A 25,399-nucleotide genomic window follows, 5' to 3' on the forward strand; every position below is an offset into this window, starting at 1 on the left:
CACCAAGTATGTCTCTGGTGCTTCGACAGAGACCACGACACAAAGTCGTGCTCCGACTGCCAGGTCATCGCCCTGAAGGCTTTGAGAGAGCGGTCTCAAAAGCTCATGGCAGCCCGGCAGTCGACTTCGGTTGGTGTGACTCCTATGAGGTCATGATCCTGCTCGAGGAGGAGGTTGTGGGACCGCTCCAGGAGCCCCAAGTCCTCTTCTTCACTCCCGAGGTCCTCGGGGCACTAGAAGAAGTCCAAGCAGACTTCGACTTTGCCACGTCCATTGGCAAATGAGGCATCACAGGAACGTCGATGTTCTGAGCACAGTTCCGTAGAGCCGATGCCAGGGCCGAATTTGCATCTCCCCCCTTATCCAGGAGCCGGAGCGACCCCACTCAAATTAGAGACTTCCACGAAGCCATGCCCTCATTTTTTAGCAGGCTGCTCCACGGGTGGGTCATTGGACCCCACGGGGTCTGCAGGGGCCCCATTGGGTTAGATGCCGGCAGCTTTGGCCTCACCACCATTGGGGACCCTGGCATCCGACATTGGATCCGGACCAGTGCCTGTTCCACACAGTCGGCCTCCTCCGGTGCTGGTTCTGACATCAACGCTCCCCCCTCTGCCGGCGCCACCCACCGGTGGTGGGAGCCCCATCCTCATTCCAGATGATCCGGAGCCAGAAGGACGTTGTACAATGCCAATTCCGACTTTGACGCCACCAACACGGCCCAGATCAATGCCTGAGACTTATTTTGAACAGCCAGGCACAGGTAAAGAATAGGAATGCTTTGAGGATCCTTTAGAGTATGGATTAGAGGAGCAGGACTGGTTTTTAGGATCTAGGGGAAGCCAGTGGACTGGATACTTCTCCAGATGCTGCTATGCTCTCACCTCCTTCTGTGGCTACGGAGGAGGGAGCGTCATATGCCATGGTGGTGCATAGGGGAGCTGAGGTCTTGAACCTGGACTTGCATATGGTGCTGGTTAGGACTAACATCCTGGCCGAGGTGCTTTAGCCGGCGGTTGCTACATCGGAGCTGATGTTACCCTTTATTGAGGCCCTTACTGATGTCCTGCTGGGGACATGGTTCAAACCAAGCACAGGGGCTTCTGTAAATAGGACAATTGGCCTTCGCCATTGACCGGCTCCTACCGACCCTAGTTTCCTCACCCAACACCCCACCCCGGAAAGCTTGGTGACCCTAGCCTCCACATCCAATGGTGCCTTCTCTTACACTCCTCCGGACAGGAAATCCAAGAGGCTGGACCAACTTGGGAAGAAATTGTTGTCTTCCTCCAGCCTGGTTTCGAGGTCCGTAAACACCTCATGCCTATTGGGCCATATTTTATGGGATACGGTGGCACGGGTGCTGCCCCAGGTCCCGGAGGGCGTATGAGACACTTTCACTCAGTCTGTCGAAGATGGGAGATGTAGGGAGTTGGCTCTGTAAACACTATCTCAAAGTGAGAGATAGTGTGGGGTTCCCCTTAGAGACTGATAGTGGCAAAATTAGATAATACTAATGCTCTATTTTGTGGTAGTGTGGTCGAGCAATAGGCTTATCAGAGGGTAGTGTTAAGCATTTGTTGTACACACACAGACAATAAATGAGGTCCACACACTCAAAGACAATTCCAGGCCAACAGGTTTAATATAGTAAAATATATTTTCTTTATTTTAGAACCACAAGATTCAAGATTTTGATACCAAACTTCCCAGATTTCAGTGTAGCCATTATGGAACTGTGGAGTTCGTGTGCGACAAACTCCCAAACCATAAACTCTTTATGGCTACCCTGCACTTACAATGTCTAAGGTTTTGCTTAGACACTGTAGCGGCATAGTGCTCATGCACATATGCCCTCACCTTGGTATAGTGCACCCTGCCTTAGGACTGTAAGGCCTGCTAGAGGGGTGACTTACCTATGCCACAGGCAGTGTGAGATGGGCATGGCACTCTGACGGGAGTGCCATGTTGACTTAGTAATTTTCTCCCCACCAGCACACACAAGCTGTGAAGCAGTGTGCATGTGTTGAGTGAGGGGTCCCCAGGGTGGCACAAGACATGCTGCAGCCCTTAGAGACCTTCCCTGGCATCAGGGCCCTTGGCACCAGGGGTACCATTTACCAGGGACTTAACTGGGTCCCAGGGCTGTGCCAATTATGGGAACAAAGGTTCTGTTTATGGAAAGAAAACTGCTGCTGGGGCCTGGTTAGCAGGGTCCCAGGACACTTTCAGTCATAACTGTCATCAACAAAAGGCAAAACGTCAAGGGGTAATCATGCCAAGGAGGCATTTCCTAACAATGTTTAGTAAGGATATCGGCCTGTAGGCCAAGGGCAGCTTGGGGTCTTTCCCTGTTTTTTGAATCATGACTACCAATGCCTCTCGTAGGGAGGACGGCAGTGTACCACACTCCAGTGCTTCATTTTAGACCCCGGGCAGTCTCTCAGCCAGGAGCTCTGCATGATTGTGATAGAATTCCGCTTGCAGCCTATTGCTGCCCAGTGCTTTTGCCATTTTTTGCCACTTTATTGCTGCTACGATCTCATCGTTGGACAATGGGGCATCCAATGCCTCTCTGGAATCTGAGTCTAAGTGAAGAAGCAGTATATTTGACAGGAATTCTAAGACAGCCTCCAGTAACGGAGGTGATCTTTCAGCATATACTTCACCCAGGTGGGTGAAAAACACTGTGTTAATTGCTCTCTGAGTGTGCACCAGAGTCCCCAACATTATAGGGTCAGTGTTTTCTTTACGGACTAGTTCAGCCAGCAGTGCCTCCATTTTATCATTTTCCACCTGGACCCGCTGTCTATCAGCTGTGTATTAGTGTTTCTCCAGGCAATGCCGATCGTCCTGTAGGTCGATGCGTGCCATACGGCATGCCCCCAACACTTGGGGAGCGTTCTGGCATCCTCCCCAGGCCTAACAAGTGGGGAGTGATCAGAGAGGTACCGATATGGGACATCAGTCACTCCTGCAGCTAATCCAAAGGATACAAGGAAGTCATCTGGGTGACTAGAAGTGCGTGTCACTGGAGTGTAGCAAGAGAACTGTTTATTATAGGGTGCCTCTCATGCCATATGTTGTGGAGCCTTCTGTCACAACCCGGAGTGTTGTGGTGAGTCAAGGCTTTGTGTTAAGAAGGGGGGAGGTGGGAGGTTCCCAGTCTAAATCTCCACATAGGAGACAATTACAATCTTCCAAAAGTACCACCTCCATATCTATGAAGGGTGCTGCCTTAGACAAGACTTTGGTGGAAAAAATCAGGGTAGTCGTTATTAGGAGCATAAACGTTAATAAAGCATAGTTTCCGACTATCTATGGTCCCATGGAAGATGACACAGCACCCCTCAGTATATTCTAGGTGGGTTAAATGTTTAAACAGTACTCCAAGGGCCACCCAGAAAAGCCTCCCTCGTACATAGCCAGAGTATGAGATGGCATATATCTGTTCACTCCAGTGCTTGCGCAGGGTTGTACGACAGAACACCGATTTCCTAAACAACTAGTGCCTTAACAACGAGGTCGGAACACCAACCTCGTTTCTACTACTAATGATTTTACCACGAATGCCTTAACAACGATTGCATTACTAATAGGCACCATTGACCCTACATCCATCACCCCACCCCCCCACCCCCTCCCCAAAACCAAAAACTCCCCACCCCCCAACCCCGCCCCAAAACCTAAAACCCCCTGACCCCCTACCCCCTCCCCAAAACCGCCCACCACCACCCCTGCCCCAAAACCTAAAACCCCCTGACCCCCCACCCCCTCCCCAAAACCAAAAATGCACCATCCCCAACCCCACCCCAAAACCTAAAACCCCCCACCCCCTCCCCAAAACCAAAAACGCCCCACTCCCCAACCTTGCCCCAAAACCTAAAACCCCCTGACCCCCACCCCTCCCCAAAACCAAAAATGCCCCACCCCCCCAACCCCACCCCAAAACCTAAAACCCCCTAAACCCCAACCCCTCCACAAAACTAAAAACGCCCCACCCCCCCAACCCCACCCCAAAACCTAAAATCCCCTGACCCCCACCCCCTCCCCAAAACTAAAAACGCCCCACCCCTCCCCAAAACCTAAAAACCCCTGACCCCCCACCTCCTCCGCAAAACCATAAAACGCCCCACCCCCCAATCCTGCACCAAAACCTAAAACCCCCTGACCCCCCACCCCCTCCCCAAAAACGCCCCACCCCCCCAACCCCACCCCAAAACCTAAAAACCCCTGACCCCCCACCCCTTCCCCAAAACCAAAAATGCCCCACCCCCCCAACCCCACCCCAAAACCTAGAACCCCCTGACCCCCACCCCTCCCCAAAACCTACAACCCCCCACTTACCTTAGTCAACCCCTTGTCACCTGCGTCCTCCTCCTTCGCCAACTCCCTTCTTTGTACCTTAACCATGCATGGTCGTTGTTCAGAACATACGCAGTTAAGGCACAAAATAACGGAGTCATGGTTAAAAAAAAGCGTTGTTGCGCTTGCGTTAACCACGACTTTCGTAAAAAAATAAACATCGTGATAAAGGATGTTTCCCCTTGCGCAGGCTGGGGATGCCGCCCCCCCACATCTGTTTCTCCTGAAGGAATGCAATGACAATTTTATAACGTTTCACATAGGCAAACACTTCTATACGTTTCTTAAATTGGGTTAGTCCCCGGACATTCCAGGTGATCAATTTATTTGTAGCACCAGCCAGATTCTATCTAGTGCAGTAAGGCTCCCCTTACCCGCTACAATCGGCCATCTTCCAGCCACCAGCACACATAATCTGGCACTCGGCTGCAATAATTGCAGACATACCAAGGCAGGATAAAATTTCTCAACAGACTTCCAACAAAAAGCCATAATGTGTTTGCCGAACTACCCCTACTCCCTGGGCAGAGTTTCCCACCCACACGGTCCAAATCTAGAGAAGATGGGAGTGGAAAAATCCCTCCCCATACCATCGAAGTCAATTGGGTGAAAGAAACAATAAAAAACAACACTCCCACCCAATGAGTCATTACAAGTTGCGCTCCGCAAGAGGCTGGGACCCCAGGGAAGGTGCAAGGCCAAGGCACTCAAACCCCTCCCCTGTGCCACCAGTCTCTGAGCAGCGTCTCCGTCTGCATCTTTATGCTGATTACAGAGAGAGAAGAACCCCTCATTACAGCAACAGAAAGCAACAAATCCAACCACCCAGCTCCCAATACATAGCTATCCTCTGGGGCTCTGGTCTTCATCATAGTCGGGCCACAGCATAACCTGGGGCGGCCAAAAAGGGAGGGCCACAGTTTGTGGGCACAGGGCACTCCCCAGCTAACTTCAGGCTCCGTGGTAAACTATGTTCAGGCTGGGGTCAAGACTTTACCGCCAGGCGACAGGGCCTGCTGTGAGTTTTGGGAGAGATCCAGAGAGTCTGGTAGTACCTGCACAGTTTGCAAAATACCATCAGAGGCAACCATTATTTTCTGTGATCCCTGACTTTCATCAGCACTTCTCCATCTGCCCCGTTGGCATCTCCAGTGGGACTCCCGGGACAGCGCAGCATTCCGAGATAAGTTTGTCTGGGATGAGTTTTGAGTGGGTCTGTTTCCCCTCTAGTCCAGCCTGGCATTAACATCTTCGTATTGGACCCTCAGCAACATGAGGCTATATTTCAGGTTGAGGGCATGCAGTTGTTGCTTAGTGGATAGAAAGGTCTTCCTTCGATCCTGCATTCATTGGGTTCAGTCAAGGTACATAGATATAGGAGACCTCCTATACAGGCATTCTGGAGGATAGCCTCTCTGTCGTGGTAATTGAAGAAATGGGCGATGATCGCTCAAGACGGTGCCCCAGGTCTTGGAGGCTGGGCGAGTGCTCTGTGCGCCCTTGCAATCATGAAAAATCTAGACAGGCCCTTAGGATGAAGATAGAAATAGAGGGTGTTCAGGCAGATATCTGGGAAACTCCACAAGAGATGGTAGTGTAATTGGAAGTGAAAGTGTGGAAGAATAAACCTTCTGCACACAGCTAGAGAAAAAGGAGCAAATTCAATTCAGCACTTTGTTTCTTAGGTGAATCTAAAGAGTCTTCCAATTAGGAGGTTATGGTCAACAGTCTCAAGTGCTACAGATGAATGCAATAATTTCAGAACATTGACATTATTGACATTGCTGCCATGCAAATGTCATCCAGAACAAGCACCAAGAGCCCCTGTTAGACCTGTCAGCTCTTGCCAGATGTTTCCCTGTACTCTTTTGCTTCTGACCGCCTGTTACTGATCCTGTGCTGAATTTGGTTTTGCTGGCTTTAGGACTCTGAGCACTTTACCAGTACTGACTAATGCTAAAGTGCAAGTACTCTCTGTCTAAATGTATTGGTGATTGTCTTATCCATGATTGGCATATTTGATTTACTAGTACGTCCCTAGTAAAGTGCACTATGTGGGCCCAGGGCCTGTAAATCAAATGCTGCTAGTGGGCGTGCAGTACTTATTGTGTCACCCGCATGGGTATCCCTGTAAACATGTCTCAGACCTGCCCCTGCAGTGTTTGTGTGTGCAGTTTTAAACTGCCAGTTCGACCTGGCAAGCGTACCCACTTGCAAGGCCCAAACCTTCCCTTTTTCTACATGTCAGTCACCCCTACGGTAGGCCCAAGGCAGCCCCATGGGCAGGGTGCAGAGTATTTAAAAGGTGGGACAGGTACTGGTGTGTTTTATATGTCCTTGTAGGAAGCTGGCCTGGTGTGTGGTGGATACCTATGGTGTTGTCAACCTATACCAGGTCCAAGTATCCCGTATAAGGGAAGTGTAAGCAGTGTCTAGGAAGCCAGGGCTCTCTAGAGGTAAGTGTGGATGAGCAGCCAAGACTTATCTAGGAGACATGCAAAGCTTATGCAGTACCACTATAGTCACACAGCACTATCACACATAAAAGAACCATACAGTGTGGAAGGAAATTCCTTCCTTGGCATGGCTACCCCCTAACATTTTGCCATTTGTTGATGCCAGTTATGATTGAAAGTGTGCTGGGACCCTCCTAAACAGGCCCCAGCACCAGTGTTCTTTCCCTAAACAGAACCTTTGTTCCCACAATTGGCACAGCCCTGCCACACAGATAAGTCCCTTGTAAATGGTACCCCTGGTACCAAGGCCCCTGTGGCCAGGGAAGGTCTCTAAGGGCTGCAGCATGTATTATGCCACCCTGGGGACCCCTCAATCAACACATGCACGCTGCCTCACAGCTTGTATGTGCTGATGGGGAGAAACTGACTAAGTCAACATGGCACTCCCCTCACAGTGCCATGCCCTTAACCCACTGCCTGTGGCATAGGTAAGTCACCCCTCTAGCAGGCCTTACAGCCCTAAGGCAGGGTGCAGTATACCACAGGTGAGGGCATAGTGGCATGAGCACTATGCCTCTACAGTGTCTAAGCAAAACCTTAGACATTATAAGTTCAGGTTAGCCATAAAGAGTATATGGTCTGGGAGTCTGTCAATTACGAACTCCACTGTTCCATAATGGCTACACTGAAATCTGGGAAAATTGGTATCAAACTTCGCAGCACAATAAATGCACACATGCCAGTGTGGAATTTATTGTCAAATAGACCCAGAGGGCATCTTGGAGATGCTCCCTGAATACCAGTTTGACTCCCAGTGCTAGACTGACCAGTTTCTGCCAGCCTGCCACAACCAGACGAGTTTCTGGCCACATGGGGTGAGTGCCTTTGTAACTCTGTGGCCAGGAAGAAAGCCTGCAATGGGTGGAGGTGCTTCTCACCTCCCCCTGCAGGAACTGTAACACCTGGCGGTGAGCCTCAAAGGTTCCTGCCTGTTGTTACAGCACCCCAGGACATCCCAGCTAGTGGAGATGCCCGCCCCTCTGGACACAGCCCCCACTTTTGGCGGCAAGTTCGGAGGAGATAATGAGAAAAACAAGGAGGAGTCACCTACCAGTCAGGACAGCCCCTGAGGTACCCTGATCTGAGGTGTCCCCTGCCTTTAGAAAGCCTCCATCTTGAGTTTGGAGGATTCCCTCAATAGGAATAGGGATGGAGGCACAAAGAGGGTGTAGCCACCCTCAAGGACAGTAGCCATTGGCTACTGCCCCATACCTAAACACACCCCTAAATTTAGTATTTAGGGACAACCCTGAACCCAGGAAATCAGATTCCTGTAACCTGAAGAAAGAAGGACTGCTAACCTGAAAGCCCTGCAGAGACGACGGAGACACCAACTGACTTGGCCCCAGCCCTACCGGCCTGCCTCCATACTCAAAGTACCTGCACAGCGACGCATCCGACGGGACCAGCGACCTCTGAGCACTCAGAGGACTGCCCTGCACCTAAAGGACCAAGAAACTCTCGAGAATAGTGGCACTGTTCAGAAACTGCAACAACTTTGCAACTTTAAAGCAACTTTGAAAGAGACTCCACTTCCTGCCAGAAGTGTGAGTCTTCACACTCTGCATCCGACGCCTCCGGCTCGAGTTTGGAGAAACCAACACAGCAGAGAGGACTCCCAGGTGACTCCAACGACATGGACACCCTGAGATGACCCCCCTGCACCCCCACAGCGACGCCTGCAGAGAGGATCCAGAGGTTCCCCTTGACCGCGACTGCCTGGTAACAAAGGAACCAGACACCTGGACCAAGCACTGCACCCGCAGCCCCCAGGACCAAGAGAAACCAGCTACCAGTGCGGGAGTGACCGGCAGGCGGCCCTCATCCTAGCCCAGTGCTCTACAAAACCCCTCTGGTCTGCTCCCTGAGGACGCAGGTACTTACCTGTAAGCAGACTAGGACCCGAGACCCCCTATTCTTCATAGGCGCCTATGTGTTTTGGGCCCTCCTTTGACCTCTGCACCTGACCAGCCCTGTGTTGCTGGTGCTGTGGCTTTGGGGTTGCCTTGAACCCCCAAGGGTGGGCTGCCTATGCCAAGCCTTGCAAATTCAAAAGAAGAAAAGGACGAGTTGCAAGTCCGAACAGGACCAGCAAGGCTGAGGTGACTCGACCCAGGGAGGGGAGTCCGAAGTGACCCTCAGCAGTTGGGAGAGTCACTAGAAGCAGTCTAAGCACTCACAGGCAACCCACCGGCAGTAGGCACAGCAAGGCCCAATCAGCATACCTGAAGAGGAGTCCCATGTCGCTGGAGAAGTAGAGAGGAGACTGGTCTTGGCAGGAAGAAGTGCTGGGGGCTGGGTTACATGAAGCCTGAAGATCCCTTGGAGCAGGAGCAGACAAGCCATGGTAGCTGCAAGAGTCTCACTGCACAGGGGTACTGTCCTGCAAGGAGAGGCAAGGGCTTACCATCTCCCAAGTTGGACAGCTGGCAGAGAGGACCACTCCGGACCAACACCTGTGATGGAGGATCCATGCAGTTCCAGAGGAGAGCAGATCCACGCAGACGTTCGTCGTTGCAGTTGGTGCCTGCAAATGCAGGGGAGTGGCTCCTTCACTTGAAGGGATATTCCGTCTTACTTCTTGGTGCAGGCTGGAGTCTCGTCGACCACAGAGGATGCACAGCTGAGGAAATGTTGCAGTTGTTGTAAGGAGCCATAGAAACAATGCAGCAAAGTGGAGTCGTCACTGAAGTTGCAGATTGTTGGGTCCCGAAGAGTCCAGGTGTAGTTCCAGTGGCCAGAAGATGTAGTAAATGATGCAGAGGAGTCCTGGTGGAATCTTGCACGTAGAATCTGAGGACCCACCCAAGAGGGATACCCTAAATAGCCCTCAAAGGGGGTTTGGTCACCTGCAAGGTGACCACCTTTCAGGAGGGGGCTGTGACGTCACCCGTCTGACCTGGCCACTGAGAACGTCCCAGGGGCTTCTGCCCATCTTTGATCAAGATGGCAGAATCGAGTAGCTACCTGAAGTAGCTCTGGGCACCACCCCTGAGCTGGTGATGGACAGGGGAGTGGTCACTCCCCTTTGTACAGTTTTGTACCAGAGCAGGGACTGAGGGTCCCTGGACTGGTGCAAACTGGTTTATGCAAGGAGGGCACCACATGTGTCCTTCAAAGCAAACTATTGGCTTGGGGAGGCTACCCCTCCCAAACCTTGTAACACCTATTTCCAAGGGAGAGGATTATACCTGCCTCTTCCACAGGAAATCCTTTGTTCTGCAATCTTCTGCATGAGCTGGTCAAGCAGCAGGAGGGCAGAAACCTGTCTGAGGGGTGGCAGCAGCTTGAGCTGCCCGGAAAACCTAGAAGATTGGTAGGAGCGATGCTGGGTGTTCTCTAAGGAGCCCCAGAGTGCATGGGATTATACAACCAATACTGGTAACAGTATTGGGGTATGATTCCAACATGTTTGGTACCAAACACAGCAGGTTCAGTTACCATTATGCAGCCGGACACAGGTAGTGACCTTTGTTCAGTACATGGATAAAATGGCTTCCCTGCACTTATAAAGTCCAGTGTAATGGAGCTGGAGTTCGTAGGGGCACCTCTGCTCGAACATGGGTGCCCTCACACGCAGGGACCTGCTCTCTGGGCTAGGAGGGCCTACAATAGGGGCGACTTTCAGTGACCTGGTGCAGTGACCTGTTGTGAAATGGTGCGTGCCCCTTTTCACACAGACTGCAATGTCAGGCCTGCCAACACATTTTGTATGTGCTCCCATGGGAGGCACAATACATGCTGCTGCCCATGGTAAACCCCTGGGTACCCAAAGTACCACATACTAGGGACTTACAAGGGGGCACCAGTATGGCAATTGTGGAGTGTGCAAAGTCCTAGGCAACTAAATTTATAGGGAGAGAGCACATTCACTGGGGTCCTGGTTAGCAGGAACCTAGTGAAAACACTCTAAGCATACTGACAACAGGCAAAAAGTGGGGGTAACCATGCCAAAAAGAGGGTACTTTCCTATAGTCTTGATACAGTGGCGGGCGGTAATTTTAGGAGGGAGGGGGCGGGCAGCACACTCACTCATTCATTCACACATGCACGCACTTTCATTCACAACACTCATCAACATTCCAACATACATGCACGCGTGCACCTAACATTCATTTAAACCCTGCGCCCCAGATTCCCTCCCCCCCCCCCCCCCACCCCTTCAGCTCGTAAGTCCTAGGACGGTTGGGACTGCAAGGCAGCAGTCCCAACTTTGTCACAGAGTGGGATGGGGTCAGTGAGACTGCTGACTCTTCCCCACTCTGTGATGTGGTGTCACTAATTGACACTCATTCTGGTCGCTTCAGGGTTTAAACCTGAAATGCCCAGATGGAAGTCAGTGGGTGACGCTTCTCCTCGTCACCGAGGGGAGGGGCCTTGAGGCACCTTTGCTGAGCTGAGGAGGTCATGCCCATAGGAGCTGGGACCTCGTCAGCCCAGCAAAGTTCAGCTCAGACAGCCAGGAGTCTGTGCAAATCGCACATGTCTCACTCCTAGCTGCCTGATCTGAACATGAAGTGTGTCTGTCAGGCTGACCTTTGCTCAGCTGACAGGCACTCTTCATCAGGGGGAAAAAGATGAGGTGGTGTGGCCCCTCCACCCTAAAAGACGGGCGGCAGCTGTCCTGATAGTGAAATACTGCTAAATTTGTTTTTCACTATTGCAAGGCCTATCTCTCCCATAGGATAACATGGGGATTGCCTTAAAATATCCTTTAAGTGTAATTTCCCAGATAGAGATATGGAATTTGGGGTCTCTGAATTCACAGTTTAAAAATACATCTTTTGGTGAAGTTGTTTTTTAAATTGTAAGTTTAAAAATTGACACTTTTAGAAAGTGGGCCTTTTCTTGCTTAACTATTTTGTGCCTCTGCCTGGCTGCTGAATACATGTCTGGGTCAGACTGACAGTTGGGCTGTTTGTGAATTCAATATAGACAGTCACAGAAAAGCAGCTGAGGTTTGTCCTGCATATCCTGATGGGTCTTCATCGGCTAGAGTGTTGGGAGGCGCCGACACCTGCACCTGAATAAGGCTGTGCCTGTCCTCCCACAATACAGTCGCCAACTCTATAGAGTGTGGCTGGGGCCAGGACAGGGAGAGGTAGGTTCTTGTGCACTACAAAGACTTTCCTTTGAAGTTTGCCTACCTCAAAGGCAGAGATGAGTATTAGTATTGGACTGCTGAGCCCATAACTTCAGAACACTTCTGGACTGAGGACATTCTGCCAGGGAGAAGAGCAGGATGCTTGAGGAGGACCTGCCATTCTGCCTGTTGCTTTGATGTGCTGGCCTGCTGCTGGTACTTCTGCCCTGGGAGTGAAAGGACTTTGCTTTCTACATTCTGCTTTCCAAGGCTCTCCAAGGGCTTGAACTGAGATTGCTTCAGGTTGTGAAGTCTCAGGGACATCAAAGACTTCATCTGCCAGCACCTGGGCTTTCTTGCTGAGAGTCCTGGCTTGCCAAGTGGTGCATAATCCAGTCCCTGGGCCCTTGGAAGTGACTTCTGGTGAAATCAAGAAGAAACCAAGTGCATCGACTCAAGAGTGACTTCACAACCAGCACCACTGTCTGACTCCGTGCTGCTGCCTGCACCAAAGCCATGGTCTCTAAGTGCAACGACCGCAAACAATGCTGCAGGCCCAACGCCGCTGCAGCACCTCCGAAGTTCTGCCACAGCGTGAATACTGAGTGCTGTGTCCACGCTGTCCGGGACACCTGATTGCTACTCCACCGCAGCACTTGTGGCCTCGTGGTGTGGTCTCGACACTGCACATCTTGACCTGCTAGACTCATCGACCCTGCTAGATCGTAAGAAGCCAGTGCCTTGCCACTGATGCCACATCATCTCCCCTGCAACCATAAGGAACCAACGCCTCACTTACACTGCACGCAGTAACGAACCAACGCCTCACTTCCCTGGTAGCAGTAAGGAACCAATGCTGCGCCAGCTCCTGCAACATCACTCCTCCCCAACTCCGTGCAACTTCTTTGTTTCATCATTTTCAAAGGTACTGTACCTGGGGGTCCATGCAAATCCATGACCGGCCCCCACTCCATTGCGAGTGACCTCTGACTGTTGGGAACGACTCCGTCAACGATCTTGTGATAGCCTCAGTTTGAGCTATTGTGTTTCTAAGCGCTATACTGAAGTTTAATCTTTGAAAAGTTGTATCTGTGCTTGTGAGTGTTGGATTATTGTCATTCTGGTCTTGTTTTATTCAGATAAATATTGACTATTTTTCTAAACTGGTGTGGAGTATGTTTGTGGTGTTTTCACTGTGTTACTGTGTGTGTGTGTGTGTGTTTTCCTCAATTGGCACACCCCTGGCACACAGATATGTCCTTGTAAAAGGTACTAGTTCGTCCAAGGGCCCTGTGACCAGGGAAGGTCCCTAAGGGCTGCAGCATGTGTTACACCACCCTAAAGGACCCCTCACCTAACACATGCACACTGCCAATGCAGATTGTGTATGTTGGTGGGGAGATTAAGTTAAAGTTGACATGGCATCCCCCTCAGGATTGTCGCGTAGGCTCTCATTATTCTAATGAGACTACTGGATTTTGAGCAGCAGGATCGTCCACGGTGTGGGAGACTGAGTCTAACCCACTACGGGTGACACCGGTCCCTCTAAATCCAGGTTTTGCTCCTGCCAACTAGCAGTGCCTTATCTCTACCAGGGTCATAGTGATGATTGGGCAGCCAAGCACATGACATATTAAGCTTCTCAGAGAAGTCGTGGTCACTCAGGTCGCATCCGGTTCTCTCATTTACAATTCAGTCTCATATATAAATGACAAACAGAAGCAGTATATGTTTCAATGATTAGTTTAATAAAACAACTGTATCTTAGATAGCAAAGCATGAACTGCAATAACCAGGACGACACAACATGACAGTATTAAAATGGTGATGAGAAGAGTGAAGCATAAAAATAACGCTATCATATTGTCACTATGATCGATGGATTATTTCCTATCTAAGTCATAATCTGAGCACAGCATGTTAAGCTCTAATGCTGCCTTTCAGGTTCCCCCGGGAAGACATCAACCCTCGTACCTGAGCAAAGACCTGTAGTCTGCATTAGCATCTGTGGCGAAGCATTCAGCAATCAGCATACAGTCGTGGTTCCCTGGCTGGAATCTCCCTCTTAACGTGTAATGGGACTAGGAAGTGTTTTTGTAATAACACAGCTGATGTTCTGAGAAAATGTCCCTACGTAAGGATATGTATTTTGTACGAATGTTGGAGACTAAACTTCTACCACATTCACCGACAATGTACCAAACTGTAGCCTTGAACGAAGCACAGAGTGATCAAGAATGTCTTGTTTGGTAACACAGCGCTGGGTTAAGCAAAAACAGTTAGATAGATGAAAATAAAACAAGACCGTAAAAATGGTTATTGTAAAAATAACAATGCAAAGCCGAATAAAATCTATCTAGGTTAAAGTGCACAGCGGCCTAGTGTGTTAAAATAAAGTGCGTGGAGCTATAACTATGGCTATACAACAGCATAGGTAAGTCACCCTCTAACAGTCCTTAAAGCCCTAAGGCAGGGTGCACTATACCACAGGTGAGGGCATAGCTGCATGAGCAATATGCCCATACAGTGTCTAACTCCATTCTTAGACATTTGTACAGTGTGGCCATATTAAGTATATGGTCTGGGAGTTTTTCAAAATTAACTCCACAGTTCCATAATGGCTACACTGAACACTGGGAAGTTTGGTATCAAACGTCTCAGAATAATAAACCCATACTGATGCCAGTGCTGGATTTCTTAAAAAATGCACACAGAGGGCGTCTTAGAGATGCCCCCATGTATTTTACCCAATCCTTCAGTGCAGGACTGACTGGTCTGTGCTAGCCTGTCACTGAGAGATGGGTTTCTGACCCCCTGGGGTGAGAGCCTTTGTGTACTCTGGGGTCAGAAACAAGCCTACACTGGGTGGAGGTGCTTCACACATTCCCCCGGCAGGAACTGTAACACCTAGCAGTGAGCCTCAAAGCCTCAGGCTTCATGTTACAATGCCCCAGGGCACTCCAGCTAGTGGAGATGCCCGCCCCCCAGACACAGCCCTCACCTTTGGTGGCAAGTCCAGGGATATAATGAGAAAAACAAGGAGGAGTCACCACCTCAGCCAGGTCCACCCCTAAGGTGACCAGAGCTGAAGTGACCCCCTCCTTGGAAAATCCTCCATCTTTTTTTAGAGGATTTAGCCCCTAAGGAATAGGGATGTGCCCCTCCCCAAGGGGAGGAGGCACAAGGAGGGTTTAGCCACCCTGAGGGACAGTAGCCATTGGGTACTACCCTCCAGCCCTAACACACCCCTAAATTTAGTATTTAGGGGTGACCCTGAACCCAGAAAATCAGATTCCTGACGACCTAACAAAAAGGACTGCTGACCTGAAAACCCCACAGAGAAGGAGACAACTGCTTTTGCCCCAGCCCTACCGGCCTGTATCCGGATTCAAAGAACCTTCAACAGTGACGCATCCAGCGGGCCCAGCGACCTCTGCCGACTAAGAAGACTGCCCTGCAAACCCAAAGGACCCAGAAACTCCTGTGGACAGCAGCTCTGTCCAAAGCAACAAAGAAGAAACCATCTTTAAAGGGACTCCCACCTCACTCCTGAAGTGTGAGTTCCCAAACACTCTGCACCCGACACCTCCGGTCTGTGTCCAGAGAAACCAACACCGCAGAAAGGACCCCCAGGCAACTCCAATGACGTGTCCACCCTGAGATGACCTGCCGGCACCCCCACGACGACACCTGCAGAGAGAATCCAGAGCACCCCCCCCCGACCGCAACTGCCCAGTCCAAAGACCCCGATGCCTGGAAGAAGCACTGCGTCCGCAGCTTCCAGGCCAAAGAGGAACCAACTACCGGTGCAGGAGTGACCAGCAGGCGGCCCTCATCTTTCTCCAGCAGGCGGCCCTCATCTTTCCACAGTCGGTGGCTGGCCCGCGAAGCCCCCCTGTGCCCTGCCTGCATCACCAGAGTGACCCCCCGGGTCCCTCTATTGATTCCAATACAAAACCTGACACCTTGTTTACATACTGCACCCGGCCACCCCTGTGTCGCTTAGGGTGTACTTTGTGTGCCTGTTTGGGACAGGTACTTACCTGCTAGGAGACTGGAACTGGAGCACCCCTAGTCTCCATAGGCACCTACGTTATTTGGGCCCTTCTTTGACCTCTGCACATGACAGGCCCTGGGTTGCTGGTGCTGGGTGTTTGAGGTTAACTTGAACCCCCCCCCAACAGTGGGCTGCCTATGTCCTGGAGACTGAACTTGTAAGTGCTTTACTTACCTGACAAACTAACCTTTACTTACCTCCACCAGCTTCTTACAGTATGTGTACAAATACTTTACACATTGCCTCTGAGATAAGCCTGACTGCTTGAGCCAAGCTACCAAGGGAGAGGGCAGGGGTTATCTTAGGTGTGAGACTCCCTTACCCTGACTAGGGTGAGGGGTCCCTACTTGGACAGGGTGCAAACCAGTGCCAACTAGAGACCCCATTCCTAACACCCCCTCTATTTTCCTAATAGGGCAGGAGCCAGACTCTTCTTTGTCCAAGACCCAGTTATCTTCAACAAGGATGAAATGTGTTTTGCAACATTGTTTTCCAGTAGCTTAGCTGAATCAGGTAGCAGATAAGTCGGGTAATTAGAGGAATTGCCTGTTTTTAAGAGGGGAAGGACATTGCCTCTTTAAATTCTTTAGTGAGGAAGATGGTTTTTAGAGAGCATCTTAAGATTTTAGCCAAGGGCTTTGAAATGGTGGCTTTAAGTTGGCTTAAAAACATATGTGGTATGGATCCAGTCGTGCGGAGGAAAGGAGGTAAAAGGGTGAATTGTGAATTGAAGAAAGAGGAGAAGAAAAATCTTCTCAGGATTCACTTTCCTAATGGTGTTGACTTTAGGTATTAAGACAATCAGGTCTTCAGAAAAGAAGAGGAGCAATTGTTTTATATGCAAGAAGGTTTCCTAGTTCTTCAATAACTTTAAAGGCTTCCTTGGACGTGTTTTTAGCAGAAGTGGTCTTGGTGGAATTATCATCTCAGTGGCTTTTCTCTGTCTTCTTCAATGTCATAAAAGCAGTTCTATTTTCGTTAAAGGTCCACCTCAAAGAACTATGGGACAAGTTTAGTTTGTTTCAGTGTGGTTTCTTGGTGGAGTAACTGACCTTATTAATCGTGCCCATTATTTCAGGAGAGAAAAATAACATGCATGTAGCATTTTCCTTTTCCAAGTTGCAAGTTCTGGGTAGACATTCCCTGAAGAAGCAGATGCAAACACAAAGGGAAGAGTGAATGTGATAAAATGGTGATCAGTCATAAGGTGGAGCTCGTAGAGGATTTTAAAGTTCCTGGGGTATTTGTTGGTGGAAACAGTTGCCACTGTGCACACAAAGTTCAAAGGATTTGTGGGGGTAAATATTTCTACTAGTACAAAGCTGACTTTGAGAACAACAAAACTAGTTGTGCATTCAGAATAGAAGGCCATTTGTGTGTTTAAGTGAGACTTGCACTCATACACACAAATATAAGAATATGGCTCAATAACTATGTATGGCATAAAGAGAAGGGAGACTCAAACTAGGCAACCCATATTAAAATCTTCAAGATGTTGGCTACAAAATGTTAAGCTTAAGTAGTAGAAGGAAGCTCCACAATTAAAGACTCATAGTATTGCTGTACCATGCAGCGGCCCATTGTAATACTTTTACTTTGTGTAACCTTTGTATTTGCATAGAAATGAGTAGCAAAATAAAAATTTCATAGTTGTGTCATGAGAATATTATGTTTGTTTTTTATGGCTTAATGGTTTTCTATTTTTAGGGGGCAGCAACTGCTTTAATCAAAGCAATGAATGATGTTGGTTGCCTGAAGCCCAAGTTCCCTTTCTTAAGTGTAAAAAGATCTGCTCTGCTGTACCTGGCATATCACCTGAAAGGTAGGTTCTCTCCTTTTCTTAAATTATAAAGTAAAGTAATTGAAAATAATAATTGTGCTTTGTTTACCAGATGAAAAGTACACCATTTATAAGTCAGAGTTAAACATTGCTTGCGTAGCAGACTGTCACCCTTCCAGATCCATCAAGACTGTTTATAGAGGAGATCTAGTTTAGACCCACTTCCATGATTTGTATTCCTCCTGTATTTTTACCTGAAAATGTCTAGATGTTTCTAGTGTATCTGTATGTGTCTTTTTCACAATGATAATGCAGTATTTTGTCTTCTCCAATTTGAAAAGAACAAATAGTGGGAAAGCCAATGCATCTTCCCTTTTTTTTAAAGGAAAGTGCCACCTTCATTGATTGGATTTTTCTGTAAATGTGATTGTGCGGCCAGGTCAGTGGGTGAATGCTAAAGTGAGTCAAATGACTGATGGATGGATAAATGAGTGATGCATCACTCAATGCATGTATGGTGACTAGTTGGATGAATAAGCGAATGAGTGAACACCTAGACACGTGAGCACATAAGTGTATGGCTGAATGGGTAGGTGAGTGAATAAATGGGTGGATGATTGGATGAAGGATGAGTGCTCAGATGGAAGAAAGGATGAAAAGTGTTGAATGATTGAGCACATGGTCAGATGAATGGATACAATGGTAAGAGAAAGAATGGATTGTGTAAGGCAGAGTGAAGGATTCCCCTTGGATTCAGGGGGCTGCACTACACTCATGTTGTTTTCTCAGTGGCTCACTTCTGTCTGGACTCTCTCATCCATATGCCAAGTCACTCACCCATTGATTGACCCATACACTCATTATGGTGCCACTTACTCAGCCCCACCACCACATTCACACAAATTTATCAATCAATGATGGTGCCTTTTAAAATATAAATAAGCCAGTGCAATTACCTTTTTCAGTAGTGCTAGTAGAAGCTCTCCCACTTGTCAGACCTAAAAGCAATCAGCTTCTCACACTTCTAACCAACAATAACAGCGTGTTTGGTTATAGCATTATGACTTCTAGGGACAGTATCAGGTGTCACTATTCCTAGTTTAATAGTACTCTATTTACTGACCATGCAGTGATGGGGGACTCAGTTGGTCAGATGAATGCTGTAAGAAATTGGGTTGTTGGTTAAATGGGGTGTGAGCTCTGGCCAAGCAGCAACCACAGTTCTTGTCAGGGTGAGGCTCAAGGGAACCTTAAATTAACCTGTGCTCAACCCTTTGGGAGCTTGGCACAGAGCAGTCAGGCTTAACTTAGGGGCAATGCATAAAGTATCTAATAGAGACTTCTAGCTGCAGATTCTTTACCTTAGAATTCCCTGGCGTCAGCTTCGAATCCGGAATTTTTCTGCTGAGCAGTACCCTGCGTGCGCCGTCCGGAGGTGTCGTCCGGATCTGGGTGTGTCGTCCGCTCTGCGTGGCATTGTCACCGTCGTTGGAGCCGTCTGTGACGTCAGTCTTCCATATAAGCAACACCCTGTGTGCGTACGTCAGTTCTTTTCCTTCCGCGCTGGTTAAGCCCAGATCCGGAAAGAGCTACCATTTTTCTTCGATGATTGTTGAGGTTTTTCAACTTGATTGTTTGAACACTTCTTCCAGAAAGGCAGGATTCAAGCCGTGTGGTGCATGTCATTGCACCTTGTCGGTTACGGATCCACACAGAGTGTGTCTCTGGTGTCTGGAAAAGGACCACGATTCAACTTTGTGTTCCGAATGTCGGGCCATGGCTCTGAAGACCTTGAGGGAGAGATTTCTCAAACTTCTGGCGGCCCGATAGCTGTTTGTGGTCGTCGCGACTCCGAGGAGGTAATGGTCCCGCAGTAGGAGGAGGTAGCAGCACCACTCCCGGAGCCCCAAGTCCTGTTCCTCACATTCAAGGTCATCCGATCATTCAGGTAAGAGGCACAAGAAGAAGAAGTCCAATCGGATGTCGACTTTGCCATGCCGGTCGGCCGACGAGGCATCTAAGGAACGTTGACGTTCCAAGCACGGTTCTGCGTAGCCGTCACCAGGGCCGAATCTGCGTCTTCCCCCTTTTCCAGGGGCCGGAGCGACCCCCGCTCAGATACAAGAGTTTTATGAGGCTATGCACCTTGTTTTTGAGTGGGTCTCGGGTGGGTCTTTGGGCCCTGCGGGGTCAGTAGGGGCCCCATCGGATTCGACGTCGGCGGCTTAGGCCTCAGCACCGTGGGGGACCCCAGGATCCGATAGCGGATCCGGACCGTCACCCGTCTCTCACAGTCGACCTCCTCAGGCGCGGGGTCCGACATCTACGCTTCCTCCACCACCGGTGCCCACTTGTGGTAGCCTCATCCTCATTGCGGATGATCCAGACGGCGCTGATTAGGCCCAGATCATTGCCTGAGCCTTATTTGAACAGCCAGGCACAAGAGAGGAGTGGGAGGGGTCTGAGGACCCCTTATAGTGTAAACTGAAGCAAGAACAGGCCTGGTATGAGGATCTGGGGGAAGCCAGTGGACTGGACACTTCTCCGGATACTGGCATGTTTTCACCTCCCTTCGTGGCTATTGATGAGGGGGCTTCTTATGCTGTGGTGGTGCGTAGGGCAGCTGAGGTCTTGGACCTAGACTTGCTCACGGTGCCAGTCAGGACGAATCTCCTGACAGAGGTGCTTCAACCGGGGGTGACTACATCAGAGCCGATGTTGCCTTTCAATGAGGCCCTAACGGACGTTCTTCTGGGAACGTGGTCCAAACCCAGCACAGGGGCTCCTGTGAATAGGACAGTCGGCCACCGCCATAGGCCCTCTCTGAGCGACCCTAGTTTCCTGACCCACAATCCCAACCTGGAGAGGTTTGTGGTCCAAGCCTCTACTTCACGTGGAGCCTTCCCTTCCGCTTCCCTGAATAGAGAATCCAAGAGGCTGGACCAGCTTGGAAAGAAAATATTTTCTTCCACCAGCCTGGCATTGATGTCTGTAAACACCTCTTGCCTATTGGGACGTTTTTCCCATACTTTATGGGATACAGTGGCAAAGGTGCTGCCCCAGGTCCCGGAGGGCGTACGGGACACTCTCACCCAGGCTGTCTAGGATGGGAGGGGTGCAGCCAAGTTTACAATCAGGTGTGGATTGGACACAACCGACTTGCTAGGTAGAGCGATTGTGTCAACAGTGGCCCTACGTCGCCATGCCTGGCTTCATTCTACTGCCATTTCAGTGGATGTCCAGTTGAGTTTGATGGACATGCCCTTTTGATGGCTCTTGCCTTTTTGGTGAAAAGGCAGACTCTGGGCTTAAGACGTTCAAGGATTCTCGAGCTACAGCCTGATCCTTGGGCCTCTCAGCACCAGCTCGACAGCAGTCTGTCTTCCGTCCCTTTCAAGGCTTCGGAAGGGGCGCGGTTCAACTCCAGCTACAATTTAGCCACCGTCCTATAGCTTCACAGCATCCCAGAAGAGGACGCGGTTGTGGTACCGGCAGACTCAGACGGTCTGGCCAGAGGTCGGCCACCACACAGCCCCCCTCCACAGCGCCCAAGCCCTCCTAGTGTGGTTCTCCAAGACCATGTCCATCAAGTTGGAGGGAGGATTCAATTTCATCTCCCTCACTGGCATTCCATAACAGCAGACAAATGGGTCTTGCAGATCATACGGAAGGGCTATTCCAGCCCCTTCCAGTCTTTCCCTCCTTCTATCCTCAGATAAAAGAATGGCTGATGCAGTATCATTTGGTTTTGCTCCGCGAGGCAGTTATGGCTCTCTTGGCCAAGGGAGCTATAGAAAAGGTCCTGATGTCAGAAGTAGGCAGTGGTTGTTATTCCCGCTACTTTCTGTTTCCCAAAAAGAACAAGGACCTTCACCCTATCCTGGATTTAAGGGACGTGAACCTCTTCCTCAAAAAGGAGAAATTCAAGATGCTCACTGTTCCTCAGGTCTTGTCTGCCCTAGACCAGGAAGACTGGATGGCAGCGTTGGACTTGCAGGATGCATATTTTCACATCTCCATCCTGCCCACCCACAGGCTTTACTTGCGGTTCAAGGTGGGCCACGAGCACTTTCAGTTTACCATACCCCCCTTTGGTCTCACCAGTGCCCCTTGGGTGTTCACCAAAGTGATGGCGGTGGTGGCAGCTCATCTGCGCAGGTTAGGGATTTCAATCTTCCCCTACCTAGATGATTGGCTGTTGAAGGCTCCAACGCCCCAGGCTCTCGTCACCTGTCTCCAGACGACAGCGAACCTCCTGCATTCGCTGGGGTTCCCTATAAATGTGCCGAAGTCACACCTGACTCCCTCTCAGAAACTCACTTTTGTCGGAGCTGTTCTGGACACAGTGCAGTATCGGGCCTATCCTCCCGAGCAGTGAGTCCAGGATATTCAGGTTATGATACCGATGTTTCGGCCTCTGTCCTGGATTTCGGTGAGACAGGCTGTTGGGACTCATGGCTTCCTGCATCCTATTGGTCAAGCATGCCAGATGGCATATGAGGGCTCTGCAGTGCGACCTGAAGTTCCAATGGGCACAGCATCAGGGAAATCTTACCAACGTGGTTCAGATCTCGGAGGCAACTGCAAAGGATCTGCAGTGGTGGTTAGTGAACTGCGATTGGGTCAAAGGCAGACTCCTCTCCCTTCCCCAACCAGATCTCACAGCAGTGACGGATGCATCACCTCTGGGATGGGGCGGCCCTCTGGGAGAGGTGGAGATCAGGGGTAGCTGGTCTCTGGCGGAATCCGGGCTCCATATCAACTTGTTGGAGCTTCAGGCGATCCAACTAGCATTAAAAGCATTTCTTCCTGTTGTGAAAGGGAAGGTAGTACAGGTGTTCACGGACAACACTACCACAATGTGGTACTGCAAACAAGCAGAGCGGTATGAGGTCGTGGACCCTTTGTCACGAGGCTCTGCATCTCTGGACATGGCTGGAACAGCAGGGCATAACCCTGGTGGTTCAACACGTGGCAGGTTCTCTGAACGCCAGGGTGGCCGAACTCAGCCGGCAATGATTAGCAGATCATGAGTTGTATCTCCATCTGGAGGTGGTGCAAGGACTTTTTCAGCAGTCGGGAGAGCCTTGGTTAGATCTGTTCGCCTCCGCAGAGAATTCGCGATGTCAGCAGTTTTGCGCATTGGAGTTTCCAAGGGGGCCATCGATAGGCGACGCTTTTTGTTGCGAGTGCAGTTCAGGCCTCCTGTACGCATTTCTGCCCATACCACTTCTGCCCAGAGTGCTCAAGAAAATCAAGAGCGACCGGGCCCAAGTAATCCTAGTGGCTCCAGATTGGGCACAAAGAGTCTGGTATCCAGAGCTTCTCAAAATGAGCATCACTCCTACAATCAGGTTGCCTCTTCGGGAGGATATTCTGTTGCAGCAGCCGGGGAGGGTTATCCACCTGAACCTGTCAACTCTGCGGTTTCATGTGTGAAGATTGAGCGGCAACAGTTGATGGTGTATGACCTCCCTCCCGAGGTCTGTGATGTCATTCTGGCAGCCAGGCGTCCCTCTACTAAGTCGATTTACGCCTGCTGGTGGAAACGTTTTGTTTCATATTGTACAGAGGTCTATTTATCCTCTTTCTTCTTCTCTTTCTAATATCCTCCTGTTTATTCTATCACTTGCCCAACAGGGTTCCTCCTTAGGGACTCTTAAGGGCTATCTTGCTCCCTTATCGGGTTTTCTACGCTTGCCTGATCAACCATCTTTGTTTAAGTCTCCCGTTGTACAGAGATTCTTAAAAGGGCTTGTGCATATGTTTCCACCTGTGCCTTTTGTGATGCCCCAGTGGGACCTTAATCTTGTACTCACTTTTTTAATGTGTGCTCATTTTGAGCCTTTACATAGCTGTCCTCTCCGGCTGCTCACTATCAAAACAGACTTCTTAGTGGCGATCACATCTACTAGGAGGGTGAGTGAGATGCAGGCTTTGTCATCAAAACCACCATATCTCACTATGGGGCTGATTCCAACCCTGGCGGTCCGAGACCGCCAGGGTTGGGGACTGCGGGAGCACCGCCAACAGGTGCTCCCAAGGGCATTCTGACCGCGGCGGTATGGCCGCGGTCAGAAACGGAAAACCGGCGGTCTCCCGCCGGTTTTCCGCTGCCCTGAGGAATCCTCCATGGCGGCGCAGCTTGCTGCGCCGCCATGGGGATTCCGACCCCCTCACCGCCATCCTGTTCCTGGCGGTCAAAGGATGGCGGTGAGGGGTGTCGTGGGGCCCCTGGGGGCCCCTGCAGTGCCCATGCCAATGGCATGGGCACTGCAGGGGCACCCGTAAGACACTGAAAATCGCGACACTGAAAATCGCGACGGGTGCTACTGCACCCGTCGCACCCTTCCCACTCCGCCGGCTCCATTCGGAGCCGACTTCCTCGTGGGAAGGGGTTTCCCGCTGGGCTGGCGGGCGGCCTTCTGGCGGTCGCCCGCCAGCCCAGTGGGAAACACAGAATAACCGCGCGGTCTTCTGACCGCGTATCGGTATTCTGTTGGGGGAACTTTGGCGGGCGGCCTCCGCCGCCGCCAAGGTTAGAATCACCCCCTATATGTCCTGATAAAATAGTCCTCAGAACTCGTGCCTCTCTCCTCCCCAAGGTGGTGACCCTTTTCTATCTGGCTCAAAATATCACCCTGCCCACCTTCTTTGCTCCACCGCATCCCTCTAAGTAAGAGGAGCGTATCCATCGGCTGGACCCAAAAAGAGCATTATCGTTCTACCTGGACCGCACAAAAGAATTCCGGGTGGATGACCAACTCTTTGTGGGGTACTTTGGTGCAAAGAAAGGTTGGGCAGTACAGAAACGGTCCATTTCGCACTGGGCTGTTCTCTGTATAAAGGTTTCCTACACTTTGGCTAAGAAGCAGCCTCCAGAGGGCTTGAGGGCTCACTCTACCAGAGGAAAAGCTGCTACCACTGCTTTTGCTCGTGGCGTGCCGGTACTTGACATCTGCCAAGCAGCGACGTGGGCTTCCTTGCACACGTTTGCAAGACACTACTGCCTTTGCCCGCTCGGTCCTACAGGACTTCCTGGTGTAAGTATATTCTCGCAACCCACCACCAGGAGTTATAACTTGGGTATCTACACTAAGGTAAGGAATCTGCAGCTAGAAGTCTCTATCAGATGAACAAGTTACTTACCTTTGATAACAAATTATCTGGTAGAGACTCTATCTAGCTGCAGATTCCTTACACCCACCCAGGCCTCCCTTTCTCAAGGGCATGTATTTTTTCTCAAACAATCAAGTGTAAAACTAAATGCTTGTTGGTTCTACCATGACTGTGCGCTTCGGGCGTGGGAAGTTGCAGAAAAGAACTGACATACATGCGCAGGGCTTATATGGAAGACCGTGATGTCACAGACGGCTCCAACGATGCTGATGATGCCATGCGGATCTAAACAACGCCTCCCGACGGCGCACGCAGGGTAATGCTTAGCAGAAAAATTCCAGATTTTAAGCTGATGCCAGGGAATTCAAAGGTAATGAATCTGCAGCTAGATAGTCTCTACCAGATACTGAAGGTAAGTAACTTGTTCATTTGTATAACACTTCAAACAGTAATAAAATGAAAACACCACACAAAAAGGA

At 50.2% G+C, this 25,399-nt stretch overlaps 1 protein-coding gene across 4 annotated transcripts in view; it reads left to right on the forward strand.

The window, feature by feature from the left end:
- AK9 (adenylate kinase 9) overlaps positions 1-25,399 on the forward strand; it is an 824,487-nt gene that overhangs the window by 790,821 nt on the left and 8,267 nt on the right. For all 4 annotated transcript variants that reach the window (XM_069234515.1, XM_069234516.1, XM_069234517.1 and 1 more), the window contains one exon: positions 17,729-17,843. In XM_069234515.1, the coding sequence (XP_069090616.1) occupies positions 17,729-17,843 (115 nt within the window). The remainder of the gene's footprint in view (positions 1-17,728; positions 17,844-25,399) is intronic.

The sequence above is a fragment of the Pleurodeles waltl genome, chromosome 5, assembly GCF_031143425.1.
Source record: "Pleurodeles waltl isolate 20211129_DDA chromosome 5, aPleWal1.hap1.20221129, whole genome shotgun sequence".
NCBI classification, from domain to species: domain Eukaryota; kingdom Metazoa; phylum Chordata; class Amphibia; order Caudata; family Salamandridae; genus Pleurodeles; species Pleurodeles waltl.